We start from the raw sequence: 21,523 nt of genomic DNA on the forward strand, positions 1-21,523 counted from the left end.
AAATAAGTATTTTTTTAGAGATACACTCACACCAAAAGTATTACAAGCGAAAGAGATGCAAAAAGACGGTAATCGGTGCGCACAAACTTAACAGCGCTCTTTCTGAGAACATCTTCTTTTTCATACCCCTACTCCCTAGTCCCGCCCTGACGTGCAAGGTCGCATTATATTTAGGCACAGCGAGCCCCCAGAAGCCTTCTTTCTTGACGCTGCCACCGATTAGTATGCTAAAGGTAGGCCCTTTCCGCTTTCATTTTATTTTATTTTGACATTGCCATGATCTGAGGCAAGCATCGCTTTCCGACATGCTAACAATCTCCTCAAATGTTAGGCGAACTAGGTATGACAGCGACTCTGACTGAGGGGCGCGGCAAGGTGTCTGGATAGCAGACTGCTCTCCGTAATGCCACACTCCCAGCCATTCCCCTTAAGCGGAGTAGGAAGCAACTACACCTTTCCTCGAGTACCGAAAGCCACGAAGCCAATGCGACCACGTGCAACTATGCACGGAATTATCGTCTTCACTCACACACACTGTTCAATTGTGCTGCCTCGTCGGCCCTTTTCTTTCTCTCCCTCTTTCTTCGCCTTGCCCTTACAGTGTACCAACGGGCTCGAGATACCTCCAAGACGGCTACGAAGGCGCCTCTGCCCTATTAAGGCGAAAGCCTTTAATGCCTCATCGTTGTCGACAGAGGTGTCACACTTTTCGGTTGGTCGAAGTGGTTATGACGTCAGAGTGCACGGATTCGAAGTAATGAGGTCACCCACGGATGCCTCACGCTCCCTTTTGGAGCAGACGACAACTAAACAAAAATAGTTGTCCGCTCCGACAGGGGGCGTAAGGCGTCCGTGGGTGACCACGTTGCATACCTCATTGCTGCGAACAGAGCCATGGATACAACCGAACTCATCGAAGCAGAGAGAGAGAGTCGCGCTAAAGAAGCTGTCAAAGCCGGCAGTCAAAGTGTGTAGTTGTAATGTGTAGTCAAAGTGTGTTGTCAAATGAAGCACTAGTACAGCACAAACAGTCTCGCAGTCAATGCCAAACAGTGCGCCGGGAAAGGCTTTCGCCTTGCAACACTTTAGCGAGCCAAAGTGCCCCCTGAATTTTTTATACGATTGTCAGTGAATGCGAACTGTAGTACGCCTTCGATATAAACTCCGTCTTTTTCATTCAGTGCTCCTATATCGCGCGTCAATGCGGCCAAATAGAACTATTCCAGATTCAATCTCCCTTCGTTGCCTAGCTGGCTTTCTTCTTGCCGCACGTTAAAAATTGCCTCCCGTAAACTGCAAAGGTAGCTTCACCACATTCTTCCTGACACACACAAATTAACGGTAACCTCTGCAGAAAGCCACGAACGACTACGAAAAACTCCGCTGCCAGTGGCGCACGCAACCAAACATCTTTTAAGTGATTGATATTTCAATATTATCTGAGGTGGAGGCGGCGGTGGGTTCCGACACGCGCGAGTGGTAGCTGTCAGCACTCAGCAGTTGTGCCGCTGAATGAGGCATGCCCGTACAATGAGGCGCGTTTTTCGCTTTTGCAAGATGGCGTTATTTCTTATCCATCCGTAACAACAAAGCATCTCCCAAAACGATTTCATTTTCTTCGCTCGTGTGAACGAGTTTCGCGTCGCTGTCAAGGAGAATTAATATACGTTACAAATCTGACACGATTAAAGGAGCTTCACCTACTTCGGAGCGTTGAAGCTAACGTGCAAGTATGCACGCACGCACGCACGCACGCACGCATGCATAAACATATGCAGATATTTTTAGCCGAGTCGAAGTTGCCCCATCACTGTATATGTAGCGCAATTAGCTCTCCTTTACGGGCAAGTAGCCCAAGCGTCAATGCTTAACACAAGGCCTCCGGACAGATCCTCGCTTTGCCAGCCTCGCTTCCTGCTTCTCAACACTTCTTCCCCTCCATTGCGGCCAATTAGACGCGCGGAGTTCAAATTTAGAACACCGCCACAGCGTAACGCGCACTTCGCACGTGGGCCGGCGGCGTCACGCGATCGAAACCGTCGACTCATCCTCCGCTAAGCAGCAGCCTTCTCGGTTTCTCCGCAGATCAACTCCCAGCGGCCGCGTCTATTTCGGGTGCCGACAGGTGCAGTGCAAGTCCGCGCGAAGGACGACACAGCCGCCGACGCGCAACTGGCTGCGGTCAGCGAGAGTGCCGATTTTCAACGGATCTCCATACGCACCTCTTTCTGCTGCCGCGGCCACCCTCGCGTCAACTTTTCTGTTCTTTTTCTTTTTACGTTTTCTTAATGCGCACAGCTCTTCCATACCCTAGCACGCCTGTCTTCATCACCGTCCCTCTCCCTCCACACCCCTCTCCCCTTCCCTCCTTCTCCACACAACGCAGCTCGTAATCGAGGTTCATCGAGAAGTTCCGAGCGGGCCACGGTGAACGAGTGCCTATTTTGGTTCGGCACCGGCGTGATTGAAAGCGACGCGTGGTGTGCCCTCTACCATCTCCATTCTTTTTGTTGTTGTTTTTCCTTTTTGGGGTTGAGTGTTTCGCGCGACACGACGCCACTCAAAGTGGGTCTATATGAAAAGAAAAGTAAAAACGGATCGGTCGGAGACCAAGACAGGTTAGCAAGCGAAACAGAGGAGTGTCCTCGAACGGGGCACCGCCGTCTGGGACAAGCGAGGCAACTGTAAACCGTTTCGCGACGAGGGTTCAAGCTGATCTGACGCAGGTTTCAGTATAGCGAGGCGAATGAAGATCATTTAGGGCGGCTCCCGACGAACAGTTTTTCCTACTTCGTTTTTTTTTTCTTTGTTGTTGTGAAGGAATAAGGGCGCGATTATCTGTTCCGCCTTTAGTGGCGGAGCTTGCGCACGATGTTTCCATATTGCAGGTCAGATGGAGACGACGGATAATCCCACGGACCACGGCCAAGCTACCGTTCGCATCTCAATTTGAAGAGATCACATGCTGGGGTAAGTGACCACAGTACGCTCCTTCTCCTGCACCTAGTGTCGAAAAGGAAAGTTGCCCAGAGAAACGTGCACAAAAAATCCACTCTTTCAAGTAACTTGACCTGAAAGGACGTCTGAAATAAAAAGCCTTCTAATCCGCTCTTTTTTGGTACGACAGCTTTCTTGTTTTCTATAGTTTAATCTGTTGTAATACGGCTGCTACTGTTATGCAGATGAATAGCTCAATGAGCATCCGCTGTCTGTCAAGCCGACTGCATGTTATTGGAGCATGATGTCTCACTTCATTCTTATATGCACGTCGGCCACTCTTTATTTACACTGCGTGGTGTCCTGAAAGGCTTTTTTAAACATCCTATATATTTAGCTACGTCTTACGGTGTCCCCACCCACACACACACACACACACAACAGCAACATGCAGAAGCTGTAAGAAATTTTAGTAAATAAAAGGAAAATACCTTTTTATGGTTATTTCATTTCATTTCTACCCGAACGAAAAGAAAAATGTCCATGCTCATGCGTTTCCTCCAAAGGCAACCCTCGTGAAGCAGCAAATGAACAGTCACGCGCAACACATGTTCAGGCACTCGCACTGTAATTTCCATAGGCTTGAAAGGTAATAAACAGCAGTAAATTCTTTATTCGAGTGTGAACGCCGAGACAAGCTTGAAAAGAAAAAATACGGGAAGATTCTGCTAGCCGAGGGCAGAAGTATGACGCACAAGCGAGAAATACGCAGCAAAGATACGGACCTGCACGCAAGGTTCCCTTTGCATACTGGGCATTACTCTAATCAAACTTAGGACAAAATGACGGTACACTTAACAGAGGGTATTCACAATGCCCAAATTTGGCAAGAAAGACTGCTATTACCAACCCATCAAAAGATGCTAAACCAGATAATTTTTACCACGCAATATATAAGACCACAAAAGCGGGCCACTAATACATGCGTCGTCCACACGCAACATTGATTTCTGCAGAGCGCCCCGTGCATGTCTGTTGAGAAGTGTTTGTTCCCTGGACCACTCTGCATACTTTCTGTCTCTCAGCGTTACACATATTATTGTCCTTTCCATAGCTTGCTACGTGGTCCTCAATTTAAGTTGAACCCTTTTCGTTATCCTCCATGCTTCGGCCCCATAGGCGAGTACCAATAAGATACAGCTGTTATACACTTTCCTCCTGAGCGACACTGGTTAACTGGTTGGTTGGTTGGTTGGTTGGTTTATGGGTTTTAACGTCCCAAAGCGACTAAGGCTATGAGAGACGCCGTATTGGAGGGCTCCGGAAATTTCGACCACCTGGGGTTCTTTAACGTGCACTGACATCGCACAGTGCACGGGCCTCTAGAATTTCTCCCCCAAAGAAATTCAACCGCCACGGCCGGGATCGAACCCGCGTCTTTCGGGTCAGCAGCCGAGCACCGTAACCACTGAGCCACCGCGGCGGCTACTGGTTAACTGTCATTCATGATCTGAGAAAACCTGTCAAATGCGCTCTACCCCATTCTTAGTTTTCTAGTTATTTAGCTCGCGCGATTCAGATCTGCGGTCACCACCTGCCCACATTCCCTTGCCACTTCTAGCATCTCGCTACCAATTGTAAACTACTGTTCCCTTCCGAGACTGTTGGGCATTAATTTAGTTTTGTGCACATCACTTTTTAGACCTGCTCAGCCTTTCTAACTCATTGATGAAACTTTGCAGTTCATCTCCTGAGTGACTTAGCCAGGTAATGTCATCAGCGAAACACAGATTACTAAGGTATTCTCCATTAACTCTTATCCCCATCTGTTCCCAATACAGGCCTCGGAACACCTCCTGTAAACAGGCGGTGACTGGCATTGCCGAGATCGTGTCTCCTGCCTGACACCCTTTTTTACTGGAATTTTATTTCTGACTTTACGGAGGACTACGGTATCTGTGCAGCAGTTATACATACCTTCCCGTATTTTTACATAAGGCTCTTTTGCACCCTGATTCCGCAATGCCTGCATGACTGCTGAGGTTTCGACTGAGTCAAATGCTTTTGCAGCGCCACCGTTTCAGCATGCGCAAGGAAGACGAAGCGATGGACACGCGGTAGGGAGAACGCTCGGGATCCTGGCCTCGACCGGACGCTGCCGCCGCCGCTCGCTTCCTCTGCAAGTCTTCAAATAAATGTGGCCGCCGTCGCCTCCTAGGCGGCCTCCACACTATCTCGTAAGCTATGAATGCTATATAAATGGCTTGGTTATATTCTGCGCATACATCTATCACCTGACTGATAGTTTGAATTTGGTCTATTGTCCAGTATCCTTTACGAAAGCCTGCCTGATCATTTGGTAGAGTGGAGTCTAAGGTTCTCGTAACTCTATTAGCGATTACCTTAGTAAATACCTTATAGGCAACTGACAGTAAGCTGATCGGTCTGTAATTTTTGAAGTTCTTGACGTCTGCTTTCTTCTGGATTAAGAATATGTTATCGTTTTTCTAAGCTACTGGTACGTTCGAGGTCATAGGGCATTGCGTATAGAGGGTGGCTAGTTTTTCTAGTACAATTTCCCCTTCGTCCTTCAACAGATCTGCTGTTATCTGATCCTCACCGGCTGCTCCCCCTTTGCGTTGCTCCTAAGGCTTTCTTTACTTTCTTTTTCCTCCTTACTTCCTCCTGAGGCCATACAGGGGACTTTGTTCAAGTTGTGAACGGCGTTACCGTCGCCGTCGAGGTCAAAAATGCCTTCAGTGAAGTATTGGCCTGAGGCTGCGAACCGTGTGAGCCCAAAGCGGACGCTCTCCAGATTGCGCCCTGCGTGGTTACGTGGCCCACGTCGAGTGGTCCACCCCTGCATGCGCGTCGGAGCGTGGACGTCCAAAAGAGTGCGCCAAATGTGGTGCTGTAATCCAGGTTAGCACGGCAGGGGGGAAGGGGGACGTTATTGTTCCATCAGTAAATCCAATTACCTCCCGGAGAGATAAAGTGAATTGAATTGGTACAGCTTCCTCCATCAGTTCTTCACCCCTGACGGAGGAAGAAAAGTCAGGGAGTTTGCCTCTCTATCGCACAACGCTCAGCCAGCGAGCGTGCTTCACCGCTTCAGAAACTGCAGCAGTAGGTCCTCCAATCGACCGCACACAAGCTTCCTTTGCTCCATGGCTTGACGCAACCACGCCTCAGCTGTTGGCCCTAAAGGTCAACAGTGGACGAAACTGGTTAACAGCGTTTGTTGCTGCCTTTTTTATAGTCGTCGCTGCTCGGTTATGGTAATGAAAGGAGAGAACCGCGCACCGCTAATCCCTTTTCACAGCTGGCAGATGAAGGGCCAAGCTGGGGCCATCTCGCGGGAGTGATTTCATTGCTGCTGCCGTAGTCGCCTTTTTGCGCACTCCCCATTCTTCGCAGACGTCAAGAACAAGATTGACTGACGGTCCGAAAGAAGAAAACTCGCCCTGGCTGAATGTAGTTCATTCAGCCTGCGAAACACATCTATCAGCAGCCATTTCCGCGTCATTATTTCCAGACAAAGCCTTCCTTTCTTACGTTGTTCTGTGTAACAACGACAGGTTGCCTAGCAGGTGCTAATCGTGAAAGAATAAGAGGAATACGTGACGATCTTTTATTAACGCTAGAGCGTTAAGACTCCCGTAGTGCAGAAGATCCGACGTCGGCGTCGACGTCGGTGTCAGCGTTCTGAGAAGCTACCTAGGTCACGTGGCCTTGTGACCTCATCACAACCTTCGCACAGGGTTGTAAGCAAACTGATTACCGTGGCAGGTGGCAGTTAATTAATGTCTGGTCGCGAGAAGTTTCCCAAGAGGAGCAACTTGGGTCGCACAAGCCACACCGATGACAGCACCTGCCATCGCAGGGCCATCGATTAACCCTTTGCATCACTGCGTCATTCCTATCACTGCGCCAGGAGTGGCATGAGGACTCCCAGGGATATAATATGAATGTCGGTCTAATATTTAGGGGAATCCCCCAAGGTAGAGTAGATTGGTAATAAGGGAGTAATTACTCATTGACATCCACCCGAGCGCAGCCATACGGCTACAGAAGAAAGCTATACAGCTTCCTCGGAAACTTCTTAGCTAAAGAAAAAACCGTCCTGGTCCGGGGTTCGAACCCGGGACCACCGCTTCACCGGAGCAGTCGCTTTACCAATTGAGCTAACCGGGACGCCAAGCTTATGGTAGGGCGAGAGCGAATTGATCAATAACTCGAAGTGGGAACAGTGTTGGCCAAATGTTTTAGGGGAATCCCCCAAGGTGGATTAGATTTGTAACTCGGGGTGGATGTCAGTGAGCAATCACTCCATTATTACAATATGAATGTAAAGTCGAGAATGACCAATTCCGCGTAAATCGGCGTAACCCGCGTAGCAGAGCCTTGGAATGTTAAGAAATTCCGCACAAACTATGGCAAACAAATGTTGCAGCATACCTTACCGACACTTCTGAACGAGTTGTACTGCTACAAGAATCTTGATGTACCCAATATTTCTCTGAAAGAATTGCCCCAAATGTTCGTGTAGTTTTTTTTTTTCTCGCTATTACCATCTTGAGTGCACCTGTCAATTTTCTGTCCTTTATTTTCTCCTCCCTGTGTTTGCCTTTATAGGCTCTTTGATCTAATGTAGTTCTTTTTTCCTTTACAAGCAGAATGTACTGCGTACTGAACGTACATGTGTCGTATGTACCGAACATACGTGTTTTTTTCTCCTTGCATTTTGTTTGATGTTGTAATCCGCCGCCGTCAATGCTGCACTGTAAGAGGAAGCCAGGACCTCTCAAGCTGTCTATACAGCTTTTTCCCTGGCTGTCCTCGCAACACCTAGTTGCGGAAATAAACCTTCAAACCTTCAAACCTAAACCAGCTAAATCTATTGCGTCATACCCTTACAGCGGAGCTTGAGAGTCGGATGCAATTTTATTTTTTCCTTGGTGCCGTAATATACCGAGAGCGCTGAAAGGTTTGCAGATATTCCTCATTATGTCTCGCTCCTGTGCTTACCTTGAAGCTTCCTTCCCGGCACTTTCTTTGTTGCAAGATAATGCATTGCTCCGCTGGCGACGTGTGGCCTATTTCGGGCACTATTTAAAAGAGCACTGCCATTTAATGACTCAAATTGCATATTACCAGTGAATATTCCGCTCCACTTGTGTCGCGGCAATTACTGCTGACTAATCGCCGCACAACGAGGCAGCACGGTCTCGCGCTCGGCTGTCAGGCGACTTCCTCGCTCACGCATACTTATCGCGTACTATACCGTATCCGCGCGACGCGAGCACATATTGAAAACGACGAGGAAAGGCAAGAGAAGGGAGTGTTCTCTCGCTCCACTAGTTCGCCCAACGGTGCCGGCGCGGCAGAGGTTATAAACAAAATCGCGGCGCAGGTGAGGCCCGCGAACGAGACGGCAGGTCCCCCTCTTCTCGAGCGTCCGCGTCGCCTCCTAAACACCGTCATTATGCCGCGTGCAGCGCTTTGGTCCGGAGAGGAGTGGCTTCGAATTCGTCATCCCGCAACCGTGACTTCCGACTGTCAGAGCGAGAGAGCAGAGCTGAAGCCGGAGGTGAGGCCAGGTGGTCGGAACCGGCCTGTGCTCTCTTCTCCCCCTCCTCTTCACGACGACTAGCGGACGCTTCCCGCATGGGCCGTCGCAAGCAGCTCGCCGTACGGCCATCGCGCGTGCACAGCTCCGAGCTTCACGCGGAGGTGCTTCGCTGAGCCGCGGACGTTGAGTGACTGTAAGCTGCTCCGATCGAAAGGAAGCTTCGATTGAATCCCTTCGGATAAGAGCAGACGTGAGCCGCGACAATCGGGGAGGAAGTGACTGCCTCGATCTGCCTGCTACACACAGATCGGAGGGCGTCCACCGGGTGCAGGCGGCGCCGGCGGAATCAGAGCTCGGGGATTTTAAGCTCCCCTGTCTCAGCTGGGCGGCAACCGACCGAGTTTCGAATGGCTGTTGCGTAAGCCGTCGTGTTCTGATATTCTCTCGCCGGACAAGTCGCTTTTATTCGGTTGTCCCGTTCGTTTAGCGGCTCTTCACCAGAGTTTTCTTCCTTTGGCACAGGTATCGTGACAAGCAGTACCGACGGCTTTTTCTTTCTTCAACTTGCATAGACAAAACGGAACTACACTTTGCGGCTTCGGAGTGCACGCATTACCGCCCTTTCCCTGAGACACTTTGGAAAGAGCTTATCGCGAATCCTTCAGAAATTTGTCGTCAGCAAATTGCTCTCAAACGGTCGCCCAATAGAGCATGCAGGAGACGCACCTGATCCATAGACTCACTACAAGTGCACCTAAATATGAAAAAAAAAGTATCATAGAATAGCCTGGAATAAAACTACGCCGACCACGTCATGTACCCTTTTGCAGCATTTTTAAGTATTGCGGTTCAGCAGTGGCTCTGGCGCCTGGCGCTGGAGTGCTCTTAAATTTAAAGTGACGTTTAGACTTTCGGCGTTCGAGGGAACAAACACCAGTGCGCTGCAGCAGCTCCGAGTCGATACAAAGCCGACACACACATAAATCCCCCTCGCCCCACACTATACTGCCCTGTCGGCTCACTTATCAACACCGCCGAGCGGTAGCGACAATGGGAGTTCGCCACGGGCTAGTCTTGCAACCAGCAATTACTGCCACCGACTCAACTCCTGGCCGCACTGCAGGCGGAGCTCCCTTCGATCGAGGCATCGCTTCTCGGCTTCTCTTGTGTCCGCCAGTCTCTGGCTGCCTTTCTTCAGCGCTCCGGCGGCCCTCGTCCGGCCGCGCTTCCTCTCCCGCGTTCGCGCGCTGCTCATGCCCGGCCGACTTGCGAATCGAGCGTCCCTCTCTGCGGCGACAGCGCCTCGCGGAGACAACGCCGAGACGTGGCTACGCTCTGCCTTGTCGGGACAGCAATGCTTCCGGGTCGAATGCGAGATGACAAGGCACACACCTGCTGTCCGAATCCGCGTGCTGACGACGCCCGGCGTTGTAGGCTCCCTCATTGCTCTCTCCCCCCCCTCTCTCTCTCTCTGCTTTTGCCCCTCTTTCCAAGATTGTGAGAGTGAGTTATATAGAGAGCGGGCACACCGATACTCCGCACGCAGAAGGCGTCGGTACAGTAATTGTGTGTGAAGGAGACCTTCGACGAAGTATATACGTATATATATGTGCGCACAAAATCAACTGGAACTCGAGCGAATGCCTGCACCGGCAATTAGCCCCTCGTTTGGACGTCAGCCCCAAGTGATTATATACCGTAGGCACTTCTTGCATTTCGCCGCTGTCTCTATATCGCGGGGCCTTTCTTCTGCGCGAGATGAGGACTGACGGCAGCGGCGCTTGTTCAAGGTCTCCCTTTTTTCTTCCGCACTTCCCCTTCAACTTGGCCCCGAGAGAAGCTGATTAATTCCCGCACGAAAGTAATGACTACCGTTCGGCCAGCTATGCAGAAAGATGGGCGTGGTGCACTTCGTCGCTCTGACTCCGTCGCATTCCGCTCTGAGCTGTCCGGAATGCGTTTCCATTTCTCAGCTTGGGATTGTTTATTTACTTTGTTTGCTCTTGCTGGAAAGATAGCGCACCCGTAAAAGCGACTGCTGCAGCTTACTTGACTCCTCGTTAGTGAATCACTTCAGCCAGATTCAAGTAGTTCGGGTTTCATCTCAGCGCTATCAGCTTGAGCAGTACAAGCGAGGCAGAGAGAAGCCACGATGGCCAACCGAAAAAAGTACACAAAGAACCAACTCCTCGGGGATCGTGTGTGTGTCGATTGGAGAACCGCATAGCTACAAAGTTCACCTTCTGCCCAAAAACGCCTGAAAACACATAACGCCACGATCACCACGTACAAAATTTAGTCAGCTCTCGCGCTAGCATAATGGGGCGATGTTATGGAGTCCATAAATTTGGGACGCCCCATATGCACCCCTCGGTGGGAGAAATACACCTGCCTATACTGGAATCAATCAATCAATCAATCAATCAATCAATCAATCAATCAATCAATCAATCAATCAATCAATCAATCAATCAATCAATCAATTTTAATTTTCCAGAAAGGAAGCTGGATGGCGTCCTGGGCTAAAAGCTTCTCAAGCAGCTTGACTGCGGCCCAGGAGACCACTACGTGACAGTAGCCGCCAAATAGAAGGCGCAGCTAAAAGATATAGCACCACTAATCGTCAACAAATAAGCTGAAAAACATGGAATTAACATTGGGCACTACAAAAGAAAATAATCTGATACAATCTAACAATTACACCCTAAAATCACTGACAGGAGATCGTCAAAGCCCCTAAAACAATTGCTCTCGTAAAAGCGAAGCAATTCTGAGTTATTCTTTTAGAAAAAGAAAAAAGAATAATTAAGAGCAAACACAGTGGCATGAAGCGAAATGGTAAATGCTGCACAGCCTGCAACGATGGAACAGCATTGAAGCCGAAAATGGCATCGTTCAGAAAAATGAGCGAGGGTATTTTTACCCTGTGTAATACCTTCCAACCCCCGGTACATGAGGACATCAGAGAAATCCACGGTTCCTTAGGGTTTAAATACAGACAAGGTGTCGCCAACTTTCAGAAAGCAAAAACAGGTAAGAGGAGCTCACAAGATTGATGAAGGAGAGCTGTAAAAAAGTTTTGCTAGAGAGAGAAGGAAATCGGCGCCATGGACGCGAAGAACACAAGTTGGTAGTTTTAATTAATTGGGAGGTGATGACTGTCGCCACTCCAATTAAAAGGACCAGCTACTATTTATCTATCTTATCTATCAACGTACAATTCAGCCAAATGGCCCTTTATCGCTCTTAAATGAAGGCGTGCTATGATGCCAGTACGTAAGCTGAGCAGCTCTACGCTAAACTTCACTGCAACGCGTCAGGCCCGTCGTGAATGCTGGGCGCACCCGAGAGACAGCCTGAGAGATATCCCTTTAAACTCCGGCTTCAAACGGCCTCTTCCACCAGTCGACCAAGCTGCCATTATGACATTATGACATAATTTTTTTTATTTCATTACTCCCACACAAGCAGTTACAGGAAAATGCGGAAGTAACAAACATAACAAATTTGAATTGACAGCAAGGAATCAAAAATTAGAATTAAATTATACACGGACTTATTTCTGATCGAGGTGAGGAGCAAGGCTAGTCCAAAGTTTTAGGGGAACTCTCCAAGTGTTGTACGAGAACCTTCTCCGGTTGCCTCTCCTTCTAACCTCTCCTCATTTTAATGCGTTGGAGATTTATAACGTCGCGCTTTCTCCTGTGAAGTGGGCGCTATTACCTCGGGCTGTTTGGTTCTTAAAAAATTAGCGCATACCTTGACGCCCATATATTTCTCTCTCTCCGAGCGCGCGCGCGCGCGCGTGTGTGCGTCTGAGTGCGTGTGTGTTTTGGTTTTACGGTTTTTGAGGGTTTAACGTCCCAAAGCGACACAGGCTATGAGAGAAGCCGTAGCGAAGGGCTCCTGAAATTTCGACCACCTGGGGTTCTTTAACGTGCACTGATATCGCACAGTAGGCGGGCCTCTAGAATTTCGCCTCCATCGAAATGCGGCCGGGGTTAAACCCGCGTCTTTCGGGCCAGCAGCCGAGCGCCGTAACCACTGGGCCACCGCGGCGGCGCTGTGCGTGCGTGCGCGCGCGCGCGTGTGTGTGTGTGTGTGTGTGTGTGTGTGTGTGTGTGTGCGTGTGTGTGTGTGTGTGTGTGTGTGTGTGTGTGTGTGTGTGTGTGTGTGTGTGTGTGTGTGTGTGTGTGTGTGTGTGTGTGTGTGTGTGTGCGTGTGTGTGTGTGCGTGCGTGCGTGCGTGTGCGTGCGTGTGTCTAACGACCTCCACAATTGAAGACAGAAGCACGCAAACGCACATATTACACTCATGCAGGATAAAAAATGGTTTGGTTTGGTCTGGTTTCGTTTGTAGGGGTTTAACGTCCGAAAGCGACTCAGGCTATGAGGGACGCCTTAGTGAAGGGCTCCTGAAATTTCGACCACCTGGGGTTCATTAACGTGCACTGACATCGCACAGCACACGGGCCTCTAGAATTTCGCCTCCATCGAAATTCGACCACCGCGGCCGTTAGCAACATAGCATATTGGGCGAGTTGATATTTCATCTTGTACGTTACTTTCCGTTCCCCTGGTCCTTCGTTTTAGTTTTGTGGTCTCGTTCTTTCAAACCACAACAAAAAAATATTGGAACGATTACAGCAATGAAATAGTGAAGCACAAAAGGGAACTCAAGAGCATGAAAAAGGACATCTAATGTGTCACGTTTTGTGCCTCGGAATGTACTTTAACGTGTTGCGTCCCCCCAAGGAGAACAGGACTTGTTATTTCTTTAAAAGTCTAACCTTCCTGCTTCAGGGCTATCGTGGCCGCAATTGCCGCATCTTAAATATTTTGGACGAGGAACAGCCGCACATATCGCACTTTTAAGAGCCACAAAAGCAGCGTTAACGCATATTTCCCAGCTTCTAGCGCGATGTGAATCAAGGGCAGCTGCCGATAGCGCGCAATTGACGAGCGTCCAGATTTTGCGGCACTCAGTAAAAGTATGCCGCTGAATACCACTAGCTCCATAAACGATGCTATACGCGCGATTAAAAGGTAACTAGGTATGTCTTTTTTATAGGAATAATTGCTGCAACACTCATCGAGATTGATCAATGAAGAAACGCAACGATGAGCAAGTAGAACCTTTTTTTTATCTATTAGCAACTAAGAAAATAACCATCGCGGTTATCCTGATTACTGAAACACGCCTACTATTACAGCAGTAAGATCTACAGCACATTTTCAGCACGAAAGAACACCCCATCTGCCTTAAAATGTTTTGTTGATAACTGGAGCTATAGCCACCTACTATTTCCGGGTTGGATGCATTGGATGATCGTTCGGCGTCGGGCTGTGGTTGAGGTAAAAAAGTGATGAATGACTACTGGGGAAGGGGTAATGGGTAAGGGGCTAGTACTGGTCCCAAACGATGGTACCTTTCCATAGAACTAGGAGTACTGCGTAATAATTTTTGTTCGTGATAGATTTGATAAATACCCCGCCGCGGTGGCTCAGTGGTTAAGGCGCTCGGCTGCTGGCCCGAAAGACGCGGGTTCGGTCCCGGCCGCGGCGGCTGAATTTCGATGGTGGCGAATTTCTAGTGGACCGTGTACTGTGCGATGCCAGTGCACGTTAAAGAACCCCAGGTGGTGGAAATTTCCGGAGCCCTTCACTACGGCGTCCCTCATAGCCTGAGTCGCTTTGTGAAGTTAAACCCCAATAAACCAATAAACCAGATTTAATACATACACTACGTTTTCTTCGGACTACCTTCTCCCAGTATCTCGCCGTTGGATTTTTTTTTTTTAGTTTTATTCAGACTATTAGATTTTCGAGGCCAGAAGTGGCCTTCACGGACTGCTCCTGCAGTGGAGACTCGCCCACAAATCAGACATCGAATAAATTGCCCGAGTAACGGCTCTTCCCGACACCAGAATGGCGGCTGGTGGCGCCGTTCATGCGCCCAGAAACGAAGGGGCCATTGACCTTTAACGGTAAATCGGGCGTTAGCTATCGCGGGTGAGGTATCGGAAGGAGGGGAATGGGGTAGAGGGCGGAGGTGTGGATCACCCATACAAGGCGACTCGTCTGCGGAGCGCACAGCAGAGGGCGCTGCATTATGCATCGCGCTCCATTAGCCGGCGAGAGTACAGCAGCAGCGCCGAAACACGAGCTTCAGCAGCCGGCGGCCGGTGCGGGAAAGTGAGCGCAGATTTGGACGGGAAGCCACTCAACGCGTGGTCCCTTTGGTTTGTTTGTTTTTTTCTCCAAACACGTGCACGCTTGGCGCAATTCTTACCTGGCGACAAAAGAAGAAAAGACAATAATTGTGGCAACTACTGCGTGCCGCGATGCGGGGACGCCCACGACAATCCCAGGCTGGCCAGCTCGATTCGGACGCAGTGGAGCGTGGTGCAGAGAGAGAGAGAGAGAGAGAGAGCCGGAGCTGCGTTAATTCCTGCCGGGCCGGACACGGAAAGGAGCGCGCCATCCAAGGCTGCGCGCGCTCGAGGACCGGCCACTACGCCGAGGCAAGCCCAAAAGAACGTCCACGGGCAGGCAAGAGCTCAGTGCGTTGCGACGGGACGGCGCATGCAGAGGGAAACACCACCTCACGTGCTAGGCGGGCAGGAAGAGCGAGGGAGCGGTGTGCGTACAAAAGACTCAAGGGCAGCGTCGGAAGTGATCCCTTTCTACCGAATGTCCGCGCTACCAGTACTGTTTATTTTTACTTCAATCAACTACTAATGAACAGAGGAAACCTGACAATTACGTAGAATTGCGGCATTCTTTTTCCTTCCGGCTTGATATGCGATTTCTCATGCGTGTATTTCTCGTATTGATGCGATCACGTGATAGTTTATGTTATTGGTATAGCCTTTAAGCTTGTTTGTTTGCTGCTGTTTTTTTTTAGAATAAAGAAATATATAACGAGCTGTAACTCCACCGTACTAAACTTACACTTGGCATCGCGGCATATATAAACAAATCAGTAAATTCAGCTGTCAACTCCACAACGCATGCTCATGCACGCTGTGTCAAAACGCACTGAACTGAACCGAAAGGGACAGTTCTTTACAGGATACCTGTTTACACAGTAACTGCGCATTCAACTGCTATAGAACGCCAACTGCGGCACGAATGTCGCCAGAGTTGCGGGTCATAAAGCGAGTGACTGCACGGAATGACAGTAGAGAGTTTTAGTATAGCGTATGAGCGCTTACGTACGCTATACGCAAGCATTTAGCGGGAGGTTACTGCGGAAGTCGCAAGAACACTTTTAGTTTACCGTACAACCGCCCGAACGCAACGATAGCTAAGGCCGCAGTGGCGCCATCTGGTGTTATAATGTAAAAACATTTTGTGTCTTATTTTTCGCGGTTAGCCAAGGCACTGGCCAAGCTGATCCAAGTCGTATCACGTAGATAGCCGGTTGCATGGCGTCCCCGATGAGTCGCGCACTGCGCAGTCGAGGCAGGGCAGGCAGGGCCTATAGTCGGATACAACTTAAGTCTGCAGTGAAGCTCCGCCCACATTCAGCCTCCGCGCACAGAATTCCTCCACGACAAAAACGTAGTCCGCTGCTTAAACGTTTCTTGTTACGTCAACAAGAAGTTTTATCAAAAGAGAAAAATTATCAGCTCTAGAATTTCCATACATGGATTGTCTGATATAGTCAAACATTAAAAAGCTGATTTCGTTTACAGTTGCGATTGGCCAGCGGAGTAATACAAGGCGCCGCCGACCTCGGCCAGTGTTAGCAACTGCTGTTTTTTTAAGTTGTATCCTACTATAGCTTTCTATTTAACTTTTATAGGTAACCGAACCGAGCAAGTTTTCTTAAGAACGTCATGGCATGTACTACTGTTCTCTCGGACACCTACTGCCCTACAGCCGAAACGGCCGAAACGACTACTTTTGGCAAGGCTATGACTACCTTGCCATAAAAATCCAAATCAAGCCAATCCACAGTCGGCGTTGTTTTCATAGGGTTAGGAACGGCAGAATCGTTACACAGAATCCAAAATAGGGCAAGTTTTTCACTCATTCGTTCTGATGTCGGCGAGAGGAGGCAAAGCGAATATCACACGTTCCATTTAAGGGCAATGAACGTGTCTAAAAACCCAACAACATGACATCTTTTCTCCGAAGCGGGCGACGTGGGCGCCGCCATGTTGACAACGCTATTTTTCCTGGCGTACGCAAGAGCACGCACGCTAAATTCGAAAAATAGCGTACGTAACGCGAACGTACGTAAGCCATCGGTTTGAAATAGGAAATAAGTCATATTCAAGAGCTCAAGCAAAAAAAAACAAGGAAACATAAAGAAGGCATAGAAGGCAAAGAAGACGCCCGAGAACAGTAATTTGGAGGTGCCCCATAGCCGATGGTCTAGTCATTGCCGAGGTAGGGAAGGGTTTCGCAATAATTGTGAGCTTATAAACCCAGAGCTTGAAGCACAACTTTAATAGCAGCAGTACGAGTCATGCGCGCTTATTCCCTACCTTCCCTACCTCGGCAATGGCTAGACCATCGGCTGTGGGACACCTGCCAATTGCTGCTCTCGGGCGTCTTCTTTGCCTTCTATGCCTTCTTTGTATTTCCATGGTTTTTTTTTTTTTTTGCTTGAGATCTTGAATATGACTTATTTCCTTCGGTGTTTCAAAGCTGTTATATTGTGTTCATAATGTTCTCATCGTTAGCTGCGTGAACTTTTTGTTCACGCAACTTTTTGTTATGATATATTCCCAAGAGGCCATTTAAATGCCGTTCTTTCGTATTCTGTTATCTCCTTTGTTTTTTCTTGCGTGATGCCCCACTCCGATCCCACGCGGGACACTAGAGTAAATAAATGAAAACATTTAGTCTAACGTGCTACGCTTGCAAGAACTGGAGGTAGTTTGGACGTAGGGAGTGAAACTCTAAGGGCCGTACGATGAACGTCCCCACTCCCGCTTTCACAGCATCAAGCCATTACCACAACTGCAACGCAAGAGGCAATGCGAATCTAGTAGAACTGTGGCTTTGTCCAACGGACTGCAGATCATCTTGATCTGCGTAGCTTCAAGAAACGACAGAGCTGAACACATGTCGCTGCAAAGCATTGTAGCAAATAAGGTGCGCTAGCCTTTTTTGATGAATATTTCCCGAGTTACTACGCGTGCATGCGAAAATGACAAGCGCGAGGTTTCAACGTATCACCCTCTAGTTTTCGAGGGGAGCAAGAAAGACGCTCCTCCTTGAGGGGGCCTCTGACTTAAGATACATTTAACTCTATATTAACACCAAACACAATATGCGAAAGGGGTGCGAGGCGGGGCGAGTGTTGGCGCTGCGGGTCAAGAAGAGGGCGTCGGCCCAGCAGGCATCGCCACTCCACCGCGTGGGCTGTATCTGGGTGAAGTGGGGGCGAACAGAGCCCGAACAGAGGCGACGGCATTCGAGCTCTTACGGCGATGCACTCTGAGCCGTGCGAGCGCAAGCAGTCACGGTATGCGCGATGTTTTGTTTGTCCGCGATCGCGTTACGTCCGCTGCGTGCACTGCGCGTAATCTCAATAGCCTTGACGCGGCACCTCCCGATGGGCTTTTCCGCGCGTTTTTCGGCGCAGCCAAAGACGCACTCCGAAGTATGGACGCGCACGTGTCGATCCTCGTGTAAGAAAACAGAGAGGGCGTTTGAAATAAGGGACAGGAGGGCACCGTGACAGATTCTCCGTGCGCGCCAAAATAAAGCCGCACAGGGGAGAGGGAGAGGATCAAGGCAGCCGATACCCAGGCAACCGTATGGCGCGCCAGCAGAGCGCGGAGATCCGAGAGATTCGAGAGCGCCGGTTCAGCCGGTGGCGCGACGAGCACGGGACAGCCGGTGGAAGAGGGCGAGAGGGGACGCGCGACCAAAAAACTCAGCGTAGCAGCCAGCACACACCTCTTCTCGCCCCCTCGATTGGGGTCGATATTGCGGTCACGTACTTACCGCGACCGGAACGCCCCTACAGATCGGCACTGCTCGTCCCAACGGCGAAGCCGGCGCCCGATTAGAGGAAGACAAAGACAAAAACAAACAGAAAAAGAACTAGCAACAAAAGAGGAAATGCACCATACAACACACCCCCCCCCCACCGATTCACCTTACACTCCTCCTCTTTTCCTCTCTTCTTCCGTCGGTACGGCGGTGCTCTCCCGCCGTTAACTTCTTCACCGCTTATTATTATTATTATTTGCTTTTTAGCGTTGCTGCGTCTCCCCCATTCGGCAGTTTTGTGGCTTTGAACAAAACGGTTGGTTTGGGGACAGGCCGAAAGAAGGGCGCCACGAAATTTACACAACGCGCGTTTCGTCTTTGGTTTGTTTCGTTCGCCTCCTTGCGCGGCAATTCAGCCCGCTTACGTAAAATACGCGCGTGGCACGCGTGCAACTCGGCGCAGGAGGGAAATGGTGGTGCGTATCGGGGGGAGATCGATCGAGAAACTTCGAACGTGACTCTGGAACCGCAACGAAGTATCTACCGATGCAGTTGTTTGCCAGCCGTATACTTACCGGTGGAGGCGCGAAGCGACTTCAATGGTGCCGGTGTATACTATGTTACACAACAATAGATAAATTCAAAAACAGTTCCTATCCGTGCAGGCGCAGGTCTCAGGTCAATGGAAGATGAAATAAAATTATTCGACGCATTTTCATTGTTCTGCGGCCACCTGTGTATTGAATGAAATCTATTAGTCCTTGAAAAAGTGTCCTTGTTTTTTGTTTTGCAACCCATATTGTAGCAGGGCCACAAGTTTTTTTAAAAGTGTCTTCTTTCTCTATATACACCCACATCGACAACACGGACGTGTATTAAAAAAATAAAAGTAAAGAAAAAGCGCCACTGTGAATACACACAAGGCAGGTAACCGCCGTGCGCTTGCTAATCTTGGGTGCAGGCATACGCCGCGCTCTCGTGAGCAATCGCATGGTCCATAATGCCACCCCGCACACAGCGCTAACGCGGGCGGGGCAAAATGGAAAGGTTCCGGCACGCTTACCCTGGGCGTGTGGTGGTGCATCGGCGGCAGGGTGGCCGACTTGGGCTTCTCGTAGATGGGCGCCATCGCCATCAGGCAATCGTCCGGCGACGTCGCCGCTGACGCCGACGCCCAGCCGCTGTCTGCGCACGCAACAGAAAGGGATCACTTGGTGGGCGATCAAGCAGGCGACAATAGGAAGACGACGGGCTCATAAGCAAACGAAGCAGCAGTCATTGAAGCCCAGAATAGTACGGGGGAAGGATTGTTGCCTTTTAAGGTGGTGCTGATTAGAGAGGAAAATTAATTTCTTGATCATCCCAGATAAGAGACAAGTTATCCTGTCTCATGTGATTACGCAATTAATTTCTTCATTAATCAACATTCCCTAAAATGAAAAAGATTCCCCCATGCTCTCCTTGGTCTCCATGACTCCTGGCTTCTATCGTGAACAATTAGGCACGAGAGTACAAAGCGCTATTGTGCACTCACTCACATGCTCAGTCAGTTCACTGTTGCTCTTGTAAGCCATTCTTACTCAATCGACCACCTCTCCCCCCCCCCCCCCCCCCCCCCCCCCCCCTTTCAACACATACAGAAACTGGCATACACACCATCAGCTCACCTATACTTATGGAACTCTCTCTCTCTCTCGCTCACACACTGACTCACGCACTCCCGCCTACTTTGGTAACCCTTTCTCTTTGGGTATGTAAATAATGCTAGGCCTCCGCGCCGTGCTGGCTCAGTGGTGATGGTGCTCGGCTGCTGATCTGAAAGGCGCGGATTCGATACCGGCCGCGGCGGTTGCATTTGGTTTTGGTTTGGTGTATGGGGGTTTAACGTCCCAAAGCGACTCAGTCTATGAGGGACGCCGTAGTGAAGGGCTCCGGAAATTTCGACCACCTGGGGTTCTTTAACGTGCACTGACATCACACAGTACACGGGCCTCTAGAATTTCGCCTCCATCGAAATTCAGCCGCCGCGGCCGGGATCGAACCCGCGTCTTTCGGGCCAGCAGCCGAGCACCATAACCACTGTGCCACCGCGGCGGCCCAGCGGTTGCATTTCCATTGGAGGCGAAATGCCAAAGTCCCGTGCACTGTGCGATGTCAGTGCACGTCAAAGAACCTCAGGTGGTCGAATTTTCTGGGGCCCTTCACTAAAGCGTCCCTCATAGCCTGAGTAGCTTTGGGACGTGAAACTCCCACAAACCAAACCAAATACTGCTATAGGCCAAAGTGTTCAGCTGTGAGCATAGAGAGAGCAAAAGGGAAAGGCTACCCTGGCAATGCTCAGCTGGATACCTTACACTTAGGGAGGGGAATAAATGAAAGGAAGAGAAAGAAAGGAGAATGATAGTTCAGTTCACTTTGCAGTATAGAGCATGTCCGTACTGCCCTTTGTCCCGTAACAATACGGGATACTCACAATGAATCAGCGGTCTGACGCTCAAGCTGTGCACTTGTCTTAAATACTTAAAGAGTGTCTCGATGTCTGTCCTAGCACACAGGAAGGTCGAGGTCAAGGTCTCACAATCTTGGCATAGATATGAAGGCCGTAACTCGAAGTGAGCTATAGCTTAGTTCATGCTAAGCTTATGGATTGTGTCACGCTGCTGCGAGGCAAACTGAAAAGCATCTGACGGCGTTTCTTGCTGCACAAACGCACAGCCTGTTCTGAGATCTAACAACGCATAAAAAGGCCTAACCGTAGGAGCCAAAAGCGGCAACTAGTTCAAGGTGGAGTGGTATGCAAAAAGAATGCAGGCAAGAGCAAACAAAAATGCAGGTTCTTTCTCCGCAATGAAACCAACATTTTAAGAATACACGGGCAGACCCACGTTACCAGTTTACAAGTTCCGAGATTTTTACAAAGAGCGGCGCAGGGGTTCCTCGGTGAGGTTCTTGTCATACAGAATGCCGCAGCGGCAGACTGCAATGACAAATAAAAAAGTCGCGTAATGGTTTTGAAGCATTCAACTCGACCGTATGCTCAAGCAAGAAATAACAATCA

General features: G+C 49.6%; 1 protein-coding gene across 1 annotated transcript in view; it reads right to left on the bottom strand.

Annotated features, from left to right (window-relative positions):
- Nucleotides 1-21,523, bottom strand: part of LOC149365066 (uncharacterized) — a 618,748-nt gene that overhangs the window by 523,586 nt on the left and 73,639 nt on the right. Inside the window, exon 3 of the mRNA XM_089568779.1 lies at nt 19,529-19,650. Coding sequence (XP_089424905.1) covers nt 19,529-19,650 — 122 coding nt within the window. The remainder of the gene's footprint in view (nt 1-19,528; nt 19,651-21,523) is intronic.

This window comes from Amblyomma mixtum, chromosome 2, assembly GCF_055824585.1.
Source record: "Amblyomma mixtum isolate Tamu chromosome 2, ASM5582458v1, whole genome shotgun sequence".
NCBI lineage: Eukaryota > Metazoa > Arthropoda > Arachnida > Ixodida > Ixodidae > Amblyomma > Amblyomma mixtum.